Genomic DNA, 16,406 nt, shown 5'->3' on the forward strand with positions numbered 1-16,406 from the left:
CTAATTAATCATCCATTCCGATTAATCGGTCGACCTCTAGTTGAGTCACTGACGTGATCTTCCTGTCTGGATTTGCTCCCCCTCGGGCTTGTGCGGTGGAGGGGATCTTTGTGGGCTATACTCAGCCTGGTCTCAGGGTAGTAAGTTGGCGGTCTGTTGATATCCCTCTAGTGGTGTGGGGGCTGTGCTTTGGCAAAGTGGGTGGGGTTATAGCCTGCCCGGTAGACCCTATCTGGGGTATCGTCGGACAGGGCCACAGTGTACCCCGACCCCCCTATCTCAGCCTCCACTATCCATTTTTATTTAACCTTTCTTTAACTAGGCAAGTCAGTTAAGAACACATTCATATTTTACAACGATGGCCTACCACGGCCAAACCCTCCCCTAACCCAGACAACACTGGGCCAATTGTGCGCCTACCTATGGGACTCCCGATCAAGGCCGGTTGTGATACAGCCCGGGATCGAACCCGGGTCTGTAGTGACACTCGAGAGCCTGCATCTATGCTGCAATAGTTTATGTGCCGGGGGGCTAGGGTCAGTCGGTTATATCTGGTGTAATTCTCCTGTCTTATCTGGTGTCCTGTGTGAATTTAAGTATGCTCCCTCTAATTATATATTCCTCCTCTCCCGGAAGACCTGAGCCCTAGGACCATGCCTCAGGACTACCTAGCCTGATGACTCCTGGCTGTCCCCAGTCCACCCTAGTCGTTCTGCTGCTCCAGTTTAAACTGTTCTGCCTGCGGCAATGGAACCCTGACCTGTTTACCGGACGTGCTTCCTTGTCCCAGACCTGCTGTTTTTCTCTCTTGCTCTCTCTACCGCACCTGCTGTCTCGACCTCTGTATGCTCGGCTATGAAAGGCAAACCGACATTTACTCCTGAGGTACTGACCTGTTGCACCCTCTAAAACCACTGTGATTATTATTTGACCGTGCTGGTCATGTATCGATCTTGAAGAACAATCTGGTCTTAATGGCCGTGTACTCTTATAATCTCCACCCGGCACAGCCAGAAGAAGACTGGCCACCCCTTAGAGCCTGGTTCCTCTCTAGGTTCCTGCCTTTCTAGGGAGTTTTTCTTAGCCACCATTGCTTCTACATCTACATTGCTTGCCTTTTGGGGTTTTAGGCTGGGTTTCTGTATAAGCACTTGTGACATCTGCTGATGTGAAAAGGGCTTTAAAAATAAATCTGATTGATGTTGAAGCTTCAGCACGGACAGCGCAATAAACACTTGCTGTGCTGTGGTGCCTTTTCTCTGCAGTGGGGAGGAGAGCGAGACAACGTGCGCCAGTCACATAGACAGAGTGCCTTTTTTTATGCTGTGGCATCGGCTCGAGTCATTTGTGAGTCTTAATTATTTAATCAAATAGTGTGCTTAAAGCATCAGACAAGCTCAGTGCATATGTAGTTGATTTTATTCAAACATATAGGGTGTGTCTGTCTATATATGGAAAAATATGTTTAGATGGAAGTTAGAGGTCCTGTTCCGAAATAGACACGGAAAAGTCCAGGACCTAATATGCATAAATACATTTTTAAAACCTGTTCCCGAAAGAACAACCAGACCCATCCCCTTATGGACCCGGTCTGGTCCGAGTGAGAGAAGCAGCAGAAAAGCCAATTGTTTTGCTACTTTATTAAACCGGAGCCATGGAGAAAAGGGAGAGAGGGAGAGGCACAGAGCAAGCAGCTGTAGGCTATAGGGAGCGGAGGCCGTACAGTGTGTGTGTGTGTGAATGTGTGTGTAAGACACGCGGAGCACCGGAGCAGGCATGGAGGGAGAGACCGCAACCGCTGTTAACTCCCACTAGACTAACTTCTTGCTAGTTATTTATCATCCCATCCGATTACATAGTACCTGTCTTGACTGCATCAAATCAAGCGGAAGCAGCTAACTAGGCTAACTGAGGCTAGCCATAACATTACTGCGCTTCTCACCGTCCTACAGTTAGCCTACACATAACAACTCCATTCAGATTATAGCCTAAATAGCAGTTTACCTGTAGGCTTTTGGTCTTTCTCATTTCAGTTTTAATTCTGCCATTTTAATTCCATCTTCCATTGATTAGATATACCCTAACTTGCTTGCTACACAAGACGAGCAACGATGTAATTGTCTCTCTCTGGGAGCGCATGCCTTTTTTTGCAACTTTTTCCAAATCATCAATATAGAGCCGCATCATGCAGCCCATATGTTTTGACTTCTAAGACATTCCCAAGTTTATTAGCCTATCACAACTAAATAAATAACAGTTGTATTGTGATGGTGTAGGCTACTGTATATTCAATAGATTTTCCCAACTTTTAAAAATATGTTCTCAAGGCGTGCATCAACAGCATGTAAGCCTGGAGGTGCTAAACATGTTTAATGTTAATTAAGTATCATAATGGTGCCCACCTGTTAGGGTCTTGTAGTAGCTCCACAGCCTCCTTCAGCTGGTTGATCATGGCAATGTGTGTTCCTTCTGTGACCTTTGACCTATGGGCCAGGAAACAGGAAGTGAGTCATCTTGTTTACAATTCAGAACCATGTTTCACCAATACATAATATTTTTGGAATACGACATTCATGTGAAGAATATTTTAAATGCTAACCTAATGTTGCCCTGGTATAGATATCAAAGGCACAACCAAAATACATCATGTGGTTTGTAGCAGAACACACATAGCTTTGCTGTGGCAAGAAAATAGTATGGTGATGGTCTGTTTAAATAAAGAGCATTTTTCAAGCCTCTTTTTGGGCCACATTCGACAGCGTGGGTCTATCTTTCATCTAAGAAAACAGCGACCACAGTATAGAAGAGCCAAGAACAACTTGGGAGGAGCACAGCTTCTTAAAAAACACCAAAGACGTTTCTACTTTAGCCTACAGTAAAGTGCTGACAGTGTACATCAATCAACGTGAATACAGATGGACAAAGAGTACTACGGCCTATGGATGCATAAAGACAAAAATAACACTTTATACTGTAGCCCAGAGAGAGAAAGCAAGAGAGAGAAAGAGAGCGAGATAGAGAGAAAGTGAGACAGAGAGAGAGAGAGAGAGAGAGAGAGAGAGAGAGAGAGAGAGAGAAAGAAAAGATAGAAATAGACCGACACACAGAGACACACCCACTACAGTGAACAGAGAGAGGGAGGCGAAAAGGAGAGAACTGGATGGATGACGAGATGAAAGACGGATGGATGGAGGGATACTCACGTCTGTTCAGAGGCCCAGTGTGTTTCTTCTTCTATCCTGAGGGGCTCGTCGTAGTCTGCCGTCCGTCCCTGCATGAGCAGGAACACACACACACACACCGAGTTACACACACGCGACATCAGCTGCAGTCAGGTCACATGATCCAGAGGACCAGCCAGCGATTGGTTGCGGTTCAACATTACCATCACTAGACTTTTTCCATAGTGAGTGAGAGAGTGAATAAGCAGGCCAGTGTGCCACCCCTCACACTCCCCCTCCCTCGTTCAAAGACCTGCTGACACAATCCACATGGGGTTGAAGATGAGACCATCCTGTCAATTCAATTCATGGGCTCTATTGGCATGGGAAACATGTTTATATTGCCAAAGCAAGTGAAATAGATAAACTATAGTGGAACAAACCAAAAATTAACAGTAAACATTACACTCACAAGTTTCAAAGGAATAGACATTTCAAATGTCATTATGGCTATGTACAGTTTTATATCTCGATGTCACACGCCCATGGGACAGCAGGGGAGGGAGGGAGATAGATAGAGAATGAAAGACGGAGAATGGTGGGAATAGCAATCAAGAGTACCAGGAGTTTTTCCTGCCCCTAATCTGAAGATATCATCCATACTGGCCTATTGAGATATCATCCATACTGGCCTATTGAGATGACTGAGATATCAATATATCATGATCTAAATTACAATCTAAATGATTACTGAAGATTCATATTCCATCCATATGCATTAACGTTACAGTATCATTAAGGGCCATTAATCAAGCCTACCGGCCATCCAAAGGTCTTCACCAAGAGCTGGATAAAAGTGTGACCGGATAAACAGTATTGGATCATAGAGAACGAATGTAATATACATGAGACTGGAAGTCTGAACACATCAGCTACACTTTTCATTTTGTTAAAAACACCAATCCATTCATGATTTACAGCACGGCCATTTCCCCATGAATCTTTGACAATACAGACAGCCTTAATGGAAGTGGAGGTGCAGATATGAACATTATCATCCTTAGTAACAGCTCCAGAGTCAGTCTAGACATCTAGCTCATAATGGATGATGCTGAGACCCAGGTTGAAAAGGTTGACCCAAAAATCACCCATTAAAGGGGTAGTTCACCCAAAATGTCAAAATGTATGAATTCAGCAAGTTGCTCACCTAATTAACTTTAAACCAAATCTTTCAGGGAGTGAGTGAGTGCGAGAGAGAGAGAATGGCCTTGCCTTGATGTAGCTGACAAAGCAGTTGCTGAGAGCAGAAGAGTCTCTGTAGCCAAACTGTTCCTTCAGGGCCTCAGTGGGCCTCTCCTCTATCAGTCGCACCCCGTCCCCGTGGGGGTCCGCTACAGGGGGCAGAGATCGAGGTCAGAGATCAATGGAAAGAATGTCACAGTTGAAAGGCTGTACTGTATGGAGACACTTCCCTTATATATGTAGAAAATATAGTGTATGATCGCTCGTTTATGAGATTTGGGTGGATAGTGAAACATTACACTCCCCTCCATATGTATTTGGACAGTGAATATTTATGTTTTTATGTGTCTCTATATGTCAGCAATCGATTTTTATTGAAATGTACAGAAGGTGACAGTACAGTATTTGAGGGCATTTTCATGCATATCTGTTTAACCATCCATAAATCTCTCTCTTTTTTTTAAAATAAACAATGCATGAGAAGACTTTGCCTTTATTTGTTAATTAAGGTGTGCAGGGTGAATACGTGGTCTGTGCAGGGTGAATATGTGGTCTGTTGTACGGTAATTTGGTAAAAAGCCAATTTGACGTTGCTTTCGCTGAGGAAATGTAAGAGTCTGCTGTTAAGGCAAAGCTCGCTCTCTCGCATCCATCCGAGCTCTGCTAATATAACAGCCCTGCTACACTTTTCCACAGTATTGATGAGTCCACCATGTTGTACCAGGCCACATTCTTCCAATAAATTAGAGGGCTTAGTGACTAAAAGGTGACGCCCCTCATCTCATCTGAGTCAGTTTGATCAAGCCTGCCATTTAACACAAACTCAGCAACAACAAAAAAACGTCCTCTCACTGTCAACTGCGTTTATTTTCAGCAAACTTAACATGTGTAAATATTTGTATGAACATAACAAGATTCAACAACTGAGACATAAACTGAACAAGTTCCACAGACATGTGACAGAAATTGAATAATGTGTCCCTGAACAAATAGTCAGTATCTGGTGTGGCCACCAGCTGCATTAAATACTGCAGTGTATCTCCTCCTCATGGACTGCACCAGATTTGCCAGTTCTTGCTGTGAGATGTTACCCCACTCTTCCACCAAGGCACCTGCAAGTTCCAGGACATTTCTGGGGGGAATGGACCTAGCCCTCACCCTCCGATCCAACAGGTCCCAGACGTGCTCAATGGGATTGAGATCTGGGCTCTTCGCTGGCCATGGCAGAACACTGACATTCCTGTCTTGCAGGAAATCACGCACAGAACGAGCAGTATGGCTGGTGGTATTGTCATGCTGGAGGGTCATGTCAGGAAGAGCCTACAGGAAGGGTACCACATGAGGGAGGAGGATGTCTTCCCTGTAACGCACAGCGTTGAGATTGCCTGCAATGACAACAAGCTATGTCCGATGATGCTGTGACACCGCCCCAGACCATGACTGACCCTCCACCTCCACCTCCAGATCCCGCTCCAGAGTACAGGCCTCGGTGTAACGCTCATTCCTTTGACGATAAACGCGAATCCGACCATCACCCCTGGTGAGACAAAACCGCGACTCGCCAGTGAAGAGCACTTTTTGCCAGTCCTGTCTGGTCCAGCGACGGTGGGTTTGTGCCCATAGGCAACGTTGTTGCCGGTGATGTCTGGTGAGGACCTGCCTTACAACAGGCCTACAAGCCCTCAGTCCAGCCTCTCTCAGCCTACTGCAGACAGTCTGAGCACTGATGGAGGGATTGTGCGTTTCTGGTGTAACTTGGACAGTTGTTGTTGCCATCCTGTACCTGTCCAACAGGTGTGATGTTCAGATGTACCGATCCTGTGCAGGTGTTGTTACACGTGGTCTGCCGCTGCGAGGACGATCAGCTGTCTGTCCTGTCTCCCTGTAGCGCTGTCTTAGGCGTCTCACAGTACGGACATTGCAATTTATTGCCCTGGCCACATCTGCAGTCCTTATGCCTCCTTGCAGCATGCATAATGCACGTTCACGCAGATGAGCAGTGACCCTGGGCATCTTTCTTTTGGTGTTTTTCAGTCAGTAGAAAGGCCTCTTTAGTGTCCTAAGATTTCATAACTGTGACCTTAAGCTGTTAGTACCTTAACGACCGTTTCACAGGTGAATGTTCATTAATTGTTTATGGTTCATTGAACAAGCATGGGAAACAGTGTTTAAACTCTTTACAATGAAGATCTGTGAAGTTATTTGGATTTTCACGAATTATCTTTGAAAGACAGGGTCCTGAAAAAGGGACGTTTCTTTTTTTGCTGAGTTTACATGTTACACATACACTTCATTAGTACTGTTACACTCTCACACCACCTTCACTTTCAACACCATTCCTACCCAGTCTGAGGACCGCCAGCATATCAGTGACCCCCCTCCCAGACTACTCCCTGTGTGTGCTGACATAGCCTTCCTGGTGTATATCTTTACTTCCTGTCCCCGTCACACACACACACACAGAGTTTAGCCAGGGTCAACACTGCCCCAGAGCTCCCTCCGTCTTTCTCAAAAACAACAATCTGGAAAAACTCCCACTGAGCCACATAGACACCATGAAGGCCCCCGGAAACATCTCTTTTATCCCACGTCCTCTCTTTAGAGCAACAGAAAGTGACAATGTTTCTATTCTGTTTTTTCTTGTGGCAGATAGGGGAGTAACATAAACCAGAGGCCTCTCTACAGTGTCTATCTGGGCAGTGTTACTGTGTTATCCTAATCTGAGGATGTAACACACAGCCCTGCTGGCTGTTCTCTTCTCCCATTCAGGAGGGCTGGTATCGGTGATGGGTGGCTACTCATTGACAGGGTCGGTGGGTGGAGTGGGGTGGAGATATCCTTACTGAGAGTGTCGGAGACGTGTGGCGTGTGTGTGTGTGTGTGTGTGTGTGTGTGTGTGTGTGTGTGTGTGTGTGTTACCTGTGAGAGCGCTGATGTGTTCGCTGGAGTCGTCTTTGCTTAGCCCCTCCTCCTCTGTGATGTGGGACATGGGGACATTGAGACTCAAGCTGTCCTCGTCTGAGGGCTGAAACAACCACACAGCCCAGTTACCAAAAACACTAGCAAACATTTCTGTTACCAACAGAAATCTAAGCACTTCAGCTGATACAACTCAACAGTATTTCAGTCAGAATCAGCCAAATGTTTCAGCTGACAAAAAACAACCAGATATTCTGTCAAATGCATCACTCCAGAGAACTGTTGTATCACACCTGACAATATCTTCTTCACTACTTTTATCTGATCATCACAAAATACACTGAGGTCATGGATGAATGTATACCGGTAGACAAGTAAGAAAGAACAAAAAGAACAAACATTTCTAAACATTCTGAAGTCATGGCGCAGAAAATGAAGGGAACGTTCAATGGCAATGTATAATGTCGGACACATACTGTGTAATCAATGCAAATGTTACACAAAAATGCATGCGGGGTGCGCACACAAACAAACACACACACTCATTCTACCTCGGTGGCAGACAGTCTCTTGTCCCCGTTGTCACTGCCAACTCCTGAGTCAGTGTCCTGTTTCTTATTCTGGTCAATGTCCTCCGTGCTGAGAGGAGAGGGGTGAGAGGATTATGGGACGGCCAGGGTCAGGATGTAAAAACGCACGCGGAGGAAGAAAGAGGAGAGAAAGTGACAGAGCAGAGTCTAATCGCTCCGATCGCAGAGGAGAAGCAGGGCTCTGTCACGCTCTCTCTTTCTCTCGCTTTGTCTCTCACACACATGGAAGCTAGGTTTAAGAGAAGTGATCCACTGAACATAGTCTCCAGACAACTGAACCGAGATTCTCTCTCTCGCTCTCACACACACACACACCTTGTCGTTTCTAGGCCACCTACATTTGCATCCCAAGGGAGCATGTTCACTGATCAGAGTGAAGCATATGGCATTCTGTCCTTATCTTCATTCACATAAACACGCTAAATCCAATTCTGGCCTCACACCTACTTAATCGTTATTACCATTCAATATATAAACTTTATGAGAATCCATGTGAATACAGTTCTACTGAAACATCGGGCCAGGGTGTTGGATCCTTCTACTATGGCTCTATGGCTGAATTATAAATAGCTCTGCTGTTCTTTTCCTCCACTGCCAGGAGTGTGTGTGTGAGAGCGGGATGTGAGTGTGAGTCTCTAAGCTCTCCAGGACAAAAGGAACATTTGTCCTGCCCACGCTTTGCAGTGGGGAGGGTTATAGGGGTGGGGGCGGACATTACAGGGCACCTTACAGAACATCCTCCCTCCCTGTAAAACACTTCACTCTCATACACACTGTGAGAGGAAGGCTCAGCAGCAGCACTATAACAACAGGTAGAAATGGAGAATCTGGCAACACTCCGTGGTAAATAAATCAGAGGTTGCCAATACTGGTCCTAGAGAGCCAAAGTGTGTGCAGGCTTTTGTACCAGCCCAGCACTATCAGTTGTCTCCAGTATGGTTGCCATAGCAACTCACCTGCCAGTGGTGGGACGTGATAGGCTGAGGCGCTCCATGACAGGCAGGTAGAGAGAGTCAGGCATCTTGTCACTCCGACACGCCTCGATGCTCAGGTACTTAAATACGTGAACTTTTCCCTTTATGCAGATCTAGAAAACAGATCATCAAATGAATGAATTAGAGCAACTAGATGATGATAGAAAAGTAGAAGGTACACAAATAATTCCACTATATGGAAAGCTAAAACAAAATAAACACAGTGACATGGTCAACTAGAATGTCCTATGATGAACGCTACATTCCATTGCAGCGTATGTCATGCCAAGCTGTGGAGAAAGCCATAGCCCCATGCAGACCCAGACTAGGGACGGACATTTGAAATTTTTTCAGATATCCGGATAGTTGAAATACAGTGTGTTTTTTGTGAACATTATGTGCTCAGACAAAGCCTTTTCATTGTTAAAATAGGGCTATATATTTGTACTTTTATGAATAGGCCTACTTGCAAGTGATCGAATACTAACGTCTGTTGGGATATTTGATTATCTGTGCCCATCCCTAAACCAGACTGACCTGTGCAGGGGGGCTCTGTAGGGGGTTGTTCTCCAGCTGTAGTGACTGGAGCTGGGACATCTTCCTGTAGCACACTGGGATGGTGGACACCTTGTTACAGGAGAAATCAAACTTCACCAGGGGAAGCTCCGCCAAGTCTGAGGGCGAACACACAATTCCTAGAGTTAGAGGAGTAATTGTGTGTGTGAGTCAACAGCTCTGGGACATGACTCCAGTGGTCTCCTGAGGGTCATCGTTGACATGGAGCTCCATCCACCTATCAGGGTAGAGCTTACAGCCCTGTGGCCGTCATCCTGAGGAAGAGAGAATTGTCCACAAGAACAACATCTACATAACCCACATCAACAACCCAGTATAAACACCCAGACAACCTCTGAGCAACATCCACAGAATCCAGAGTGTGTGGGTTGACAAGGTCATGACTAGGATCATCAGACAGAACTTTCCCCTCTAGAAACTCCCACAGCTCAGCAGGAGCAGTCCTGATACTTCAAGGGTCCCTCACTGCCAAAGTTCCACTAACATGGACCGTGCCAAAAGTTAAAAATAAACTGGAGGAACGCATCTTATGCACTAACCTCGGCACAAACCACTATGGCTCTGTCCATGTGGGAGGAGAGACATAGCTAGGGAACAGAAGAAAACCACAGACAGAGAGGCTGACTATCACAACATTGGAAAATACTGATAAAATAAATAGCAGCTATTAGGCTGGGTGTTACTGGTGAAGCGTTGTCGTATCATATGCATTTAAATGGGCAACATTGGATAAAGTAGTCCTGAAATCAGACAGAGAGAAAACAGACAGTGAAAGGTCAATGACAGAGAGAGAAATATAGTAAATGTATTAACAGCCCAGCCAGCACATTTGGTTCCTTGGAAGTTGTGGAAACTTAAGTTTTTGGTTTCGCATTGGTTCTGGGAACAAAGCTAAGAACAAAAGTGAAAATTTCACCTGTAAATATTTAGGTTGAAGGGAGGTTCTGAGAACGTTTTAATATGGTTCCCTGAACATTTTCCTGGGAGGTTTTATTAATGTTCTGAGAACGGTAATTATAGGTTATTGGAAGGTAATTAAATAACATTGAGAACATGTTTTAATAAGACTTTTTATAACACCGTTAGCTTAGTTTGGGTTAAATGTTTGAACTCCAAGCACAGAAATTCTGAAAACATGACTCTAAATAGAACAATGAGGAAACCTGTAAAAAGCATAAGTACTGAAATTCCCACAGAAGAACGTTGTTTCTTAAAGTTCTCTGAACGTTCTGAGAACATGACTTTAAATAGAACCAAGAGGAAACCTTATGCTGAAGTACAGAAATTCTCAGCTAAGAAACATATGGTTCTCAGAACATTATGAGCTAGCTGGGTATCCTGCACCATTCCCATAAGTTTGTGGGAGTGTTGTATGCAAAATAAATCACAGGACAAGCAAGCTCTCACAAAGCTCTAACAAAACACATGCTTCTCAGAACGTTACGTGCTAGCTAGGAGAGAAAGAGTCTCTCAGAGCTAGAGAGTCTCAGAGATTCTGTGCCAGCAACACATTCCTCAAAAGGTCGAAATTCAAGCGAAACAATGACGACTATATCTCTCTGACAACCTTTTATAATTAAAATCGCTGAGATGACAAAGATAAACCTTGTCTTGGAGGACATGAGGGTGAGCTCCAAATATCATTTTTTTAACCAACCAGTATTCTACTTTTCTTAATTAGCTGAAATGAGAAAGTCTGTCACATCCTCTTCCCTCAAGGTCACCCCTTAAAATAACTTATGAGGGACTTCTACTATCATTCAGTCAAAAAAGAGAGATATCTCATTCTGAATAGTACAGTAAATCATTTCCATTTCCCAAGCTTTCAAGAACTTTACCAACATTTTCTACAACAGGATTTCAACCTCCAGACAATATTTTCAGAATCTGTATCACCTACTGCAGGTATTCCCAAACTGGGGTACACGCAATGCCGTCGGGGGTACCCCAAATAAAAAATGTGATTCACATTCTTTTACATTTGTGGCTATTTCAAGAATCTCAAATATAAAATACATTTTGATTTGTTTAACAGTTTTTTGGTTACTACATGATTCCATGTGTGTTATTTCATAGTTTTGATGTATCTACTATTATTCTACAATGTAGAAAATAGTGAAAAATAAAGAAAAACCCTTGAATGAGTAGGTGTTCTAAAACTTTTGACCGGTAGCGTATGTGAGAGTGGATTCTCGGCCCTCACTAGGCGAAGGTCGAGAGCCATGCGTTCTCCGAAACCCAACCAAGCCACACTGCTTCTTGACACAATGCCCACTTAACCCGGAAGCCAGCCGCACCAATGTGTCAGAGGAAACACCGTACACCTGGCAACCGTGTCAGCCTGCACTGCGCCCGGCCCGCCACAGGAGTCACTAGTGCGCGACGGGACAAGGACATCCCTACCGGCCAAACCCTCCCCTAATCCGGACGACGCTGGGCCAATTGTGCGCCACCCCATGGGTCTCCCGGTCGTAGCCGGCTGCGACAGAGCCTGGACTCGAACCCAGAATCTCTTGTGGCACAGAGAGCACTGTGATGCAGTGCCTTAGACCACTGCACAACTCGGGAGGCCCCAAATAAGGTTTTATATGTAAGATGGTTAAATAATGAGCAAAATAATTGATTATTATTATTTGTGCCCTGGTCCTATAAGAGCTCTTTGTCACATCCCACAAGCCGGGTTATGACAAAAACTCACACTCATTCTTATGTTTAATAAATGTATCGTATAGTGTGTGTGTGGCAGGCTTAGAATGATGGCAACAACTAAAAAACATTTGAGAGTGCGCTGACCCTGGTGCTAGAGGGGGTATGCAGCTGGAGGTTGAATGAAGGGGTATGGGACTATAAAAAGTTTGGAAACCACTGACCTACTGAATCAGTAACCATAGGAATTTCCAAAAACCAACAAAGAAACCTCTAAGACAAGATGACTAAAATTATTCAGTGCCTTGGTGGTCCAGAAAGGGGGTCTCAACAAAAAGACATTTGAGGAGGGACGCCCCGAAAGTTCAACCACCATTCATCTAAAACACGATTTCCCAACATCCCCTCCTCCCCAGGGCTCTCGTCCAATCCACTATCTCCTCTCCTGTCCTCCACTAACGGACTCGAGCCTCCTGGCCAGATTAAGGCTCATCAATCAAACCCAGAGAGGATGGAGCATCTGCAGCGGGATCATAAAGCACTTTCTGTAAATCTGCAACAGAAACGCACACGAGGAAAATATGTAGTAAGACTGTTCGGAAAAATACTCTCGTCCATCATTCAGACAACAAGAGGTTCTGACAGATGGCGGGTGGCGTCTCTGGGATTTAGAGAGCTGTCCTGTTACAGACGTCTTTTACTCTACTAGACCTCTGAAACCACAAAGACCACTGCTACAATACCCCTAGGCCCTAAGACATACCAGGAGACTGGATCATAGACATCATATATCTGTCTGAGACAGACATACACTGAACAAAAATATAAAAAATGCAACATGTAAAAGTGTTGTTCCCATGATTCATGAGTTGAAATAAGACATTCCCAAAATGTTCCATATGCACAAAACCCTTATTGCGCTCAAATTTTGTACACACATTTGTTTACATCCCGCTCGCCCACACGACGCCCAAACTGCCCGGTACAGTTGAAACAGGGATTAATCTATGAAGAGCACACTTCTCCAGCGTGCCAGTGGCCATTGAAGGTGAACAATTGCCCACTGAAGTCGGTTACGACGCCAAACTGCAGTAGGTCAAGACCCTGGTGAGGACGACGAGCACGCAGATGAGCTTCCCTGAGACTTTCTGACAGTTTGTTCAGAAATTCTTCTGTTGTGCAAACCCACAGTTTCATCAGCTGTCCAGGTGGCTGGTCTCAGACGATCCCGCAGGTGAAGAAGCCGGATTTGGAGGTCCTGGGCTGGCATGGTTACACATGGTCTGCTGCGGCAGGTTGGACGTATTGCCAAATTCTCTAAAACGACGTTGGAGGCAGTTTATGGTAGAGAAATTAACATTAAATTCTCTGGCAACAGATCTGGTGGACATTCCTGCAGTCAGCATGCCAATTGCACGCTCCCTCAACTTGGAACGTCTGTGGCATTGTGTTCTGTGACAAAACTGCACATTTTAGAGCAGGGGTGGGCAACTCCAGTCCTCGGGGGCCTGATTGGTGTCACATTTTTTCTCCATCCCTAGCAAACACAGCTGATTTAATCAAATTGCATTCTACACTGAAGATCATGATTAGGTGTTTATTCTAGTCAGGTGTGTTAGCTGGGGCTGGGGCAAAACTGTGACACAAATCAGGCCCTCGAGGACTGGAATTGCCCACCCCTGTTTTTTAGAGTGACCTTTTATTGTACCCCAGCACAGGTGCGCCTGTGTAATGATCATGCTGTTTAATCAGCTTCTTGATATGCCACACCTGTCAGCTGGATGGATTATCTTGGCAAAAGAGAAAAGCTCACACATGCTTCAAGATGGCCACCATTGTTCCTGTACCCAAGGGTAACCAAAGGTAACTGACCTAAATGACAATCACCCCATAGCACTCACTTCTGTCATCATGAAGTGCTTTGAGAGACTAGTTATTAACCTGTTTAGGATAGGGGGCAGTATTTTCACGGCCGGATAAAAAAAACGTACCCGATTTAATCTGGTTATTACTCCTGCCCAGAAACTAGAAAATGCATATAATTGTTTGATTTGGAGAGAAAACACCCTAAAGTTTCTAAAACTGTTTGAATGGTGTCTGAGTATAACAGAACTCATATGGCAGGCCAAAACCTGAGAAGATTGCATACAGGAAGTGCTCTCTCTGACCATTTCTTGGCCTTCTATAGCCTCTTTATGGAAAATAGAGGATCTCTGCTGTAACGTGACATTTTCTAAGGCTCCCATAGGCTCTCAGAAGGCACCAGAACGGGGAATGATGACCCTGCAGTCCCTGGGCGAAAAACAGTAGCGCATTTGGATAGTGGTCGATCTGAAAACAATGAAACGGGTGCGCGCGTGAAGAGTCCATTTTACATTTTCAGTCTTTGAACGAAAACGACGTCTCCCGGTCGGAATATTATCGCTATTTTACGAGAAAAATCGCATAAAAATTGATTTTAAACAGCGTTTGACATGCTTCGAAGTACGGTAATGGAATATTTTTACATTTTTTTGTCACGATACGCGCCGGCGTGTCACCCTTCGGATAGTGTCTTGAACGCAAGAACAAAACGCCGCTATTTGGATATAACTATGGATTATTTGGAACCAAAACAACATTGGGTGTAAACTAGAAGTCCTGGGAGTGCATTCTGACGAAGAACAGCAAAGGTAATCCAATTTTTCTTATAGTAAATCTGAGTTTGGTGAGTGCCAAACTTGGTGGGTGTCAAAATAGCTAGCCATGATGGCCGGGCTATCTACTCAGAATATTGCAAAATGTGCTTTCACCGAAAAGCTATTTTAAAATCTGACACCGCGATTGCATAAAGGAGTTCTGTATCTATAATTATTAAAATAATTGTTATGTTTTCTGTGAACGTTTATCGTGAGTAATTTAGTAAATTCACCGGAAGTTTGCGGTGGGTATGCTAGTTCTGAACGTCACATGCTAATGTAAAAAGCTGGTTTTTGATATAAATATGAACTTGATTGAACAAAACATGCATGTATTGTATAGCATAATGTCCTAGGAGTGTCATCTGATGAAGATCATCAAAGGTTAGTGCTGCATTTACCTGTGGTTTTGGTTTTTGTGACATATGTTAGCTTGAAAAATGGGTGTGTGATTATTTCTGGCTGGGTACTCTCCTGACATAATCTAATGTTTTGCTTTCGTTGTAAAGCCTTTTTGAAATTGGACAATTTGGTTAGATAAAGGAGAGTCTTGTCTTTAAAATGGTGTAAAATAGTAATATGTTTGAAAAATTGAAGTTTTTGAGGAGTTTGTAATTCGCGCCACGCCCTATCATTGGATATTGGAGCGGTGTTCCGCTAGCGGAACATCTAAATGTAATTAAGGATCATATCACCTCCACCTTACCTGCCACCCTAGACCCACTTCAGTTTGCATATCGCCCCAACAGGTCCACAGACAATGCAATCACCATCACACTGCCCTATCCCATCTGGACAAGAGGAATACCTACATAAGAATGCTGTTCATTGACTACAGCTCAGCATTCAACACCATAGTACCCTCCAAGCTTATCATTAAGCTTGAGGCCCTGGGTCTCAACCCCTCCCTGTGCAATTGGGTCCTGGACTTCCTGACAGGCTGCCCCCAGGTGGTAAAGGTAGGAAACAACATCTCCACTTCGCTAATCCTCAACACTGGGGCCCCACAAGGGTGCGTGCTCAACCCCCTCCTGTACTCCCTGTTCACCCATGACTGCGTGGCCATGCACGCCTCCAACTCAATCATCAAGTTTGCAGAGAACAGTAGTGGGCTTGATTACCAACAATGACGAGACAGCCTACAGGGAGGAGGTGAGGGCACTCAGAGTGTGGTGTCAGGAAAACAACCTGCCACTCAACGTCAACAAAACAAAAGGAGCTGATCATGGACTTCAGGAAACAGCAGAGGGAGCACTCCCCTATCCACATCGATGGGACAGCAGTGGAGAAAGTGTTCCTCGGCGTACACATCACGGACAAACTAAAATGGTCCGCCCACACAGACAGTGTGGTGAAAAAGGCACAACAACACTTCTTCAAATTCTTCAGCCTCCTGAGCTTGTCTTGTCAACTAAATCCTTCAAGCTTTTACAGACGCACAATTGAGAGCATCCTGTCAGGCTGTATCACCGCCTGGTACGGCAACTGCACCTCCCTCAACCACAAGGCTCTCCAGAGGGTGGTGCGGTCTGCACAACGCATCACCGGGGGCAAACTACCTGCCCTCCAGGACACCTACAGCACCCGATGTCACAGGAAGGCCAAAAAGGCAATCATGGA

The 16,406-nt window shown here is 44.9% G+C and overlaps 1 protein-coding gene across 6 annotated transcripts in view; it reads right to left on the reverse strand.

Moving 5' to 3' along the window:
• The window catches only part of LOC106586495 (leucine-rich repeat and calponin homology domain-containing protein 1), a 100,328-nt gene that overhangs the window by 21,066 nt on the left and 62,856 nt on the right, over nucleotides 1-16,406 (reverse strand). For all 6 annotated transcript variants that reach the window (XM_014173867.2, XM_014173865.2, XM_014173866.2 and 3 more), the window contains exons 5-11: nucleotides 9,424-9,560; nucleotides 8,869-8,999; nucleotides 7,874-7,961; nucleotides 7,323-7,428; nucleotides 4,434-4,552; nucleotides 3,204-3,271; nucleotides 2,403-2,483 (exon numbers count right to left, since the gene is read on the reverse strand). In XM_014173867.2, coding sequence (XP_014029342.2) covers nucleotides 2,403-2,483; nucleotides 3,204-3,271; nucleotides 4,434-4,552; nucleotides 7,323-7,428; nucleotides 7,874-7,961; nucleotides 8,869-8,999; nucleotides 9,424-9,560 — 730 coding nt within the window. The remainder of the gene's footprint in view (nucleotides 1-2,402; nucleotides 2,484-3,203; nucleotides 3,272-4,433; nucleotides 4,553-7,322; nucleotides 7,429-7,873; nucleotides 7,962-8,868; nucleotides 9,000-9,423; nucleotides 9,561-16,406) is intronic.

The sequence above is a fragment of the Salmo salar genome, chromosome ssa25 (assembly GCF_905237065.1).
Source record: "Salmo salar chromosome ssa25, Ssal_v3.1, whole genome shotgun sequence".
NCBI lineage: Eukaryota > Metazoa > Chordata > Actinopteri > Salmoniformes > Salmonidae > Salmo > Salmo salar.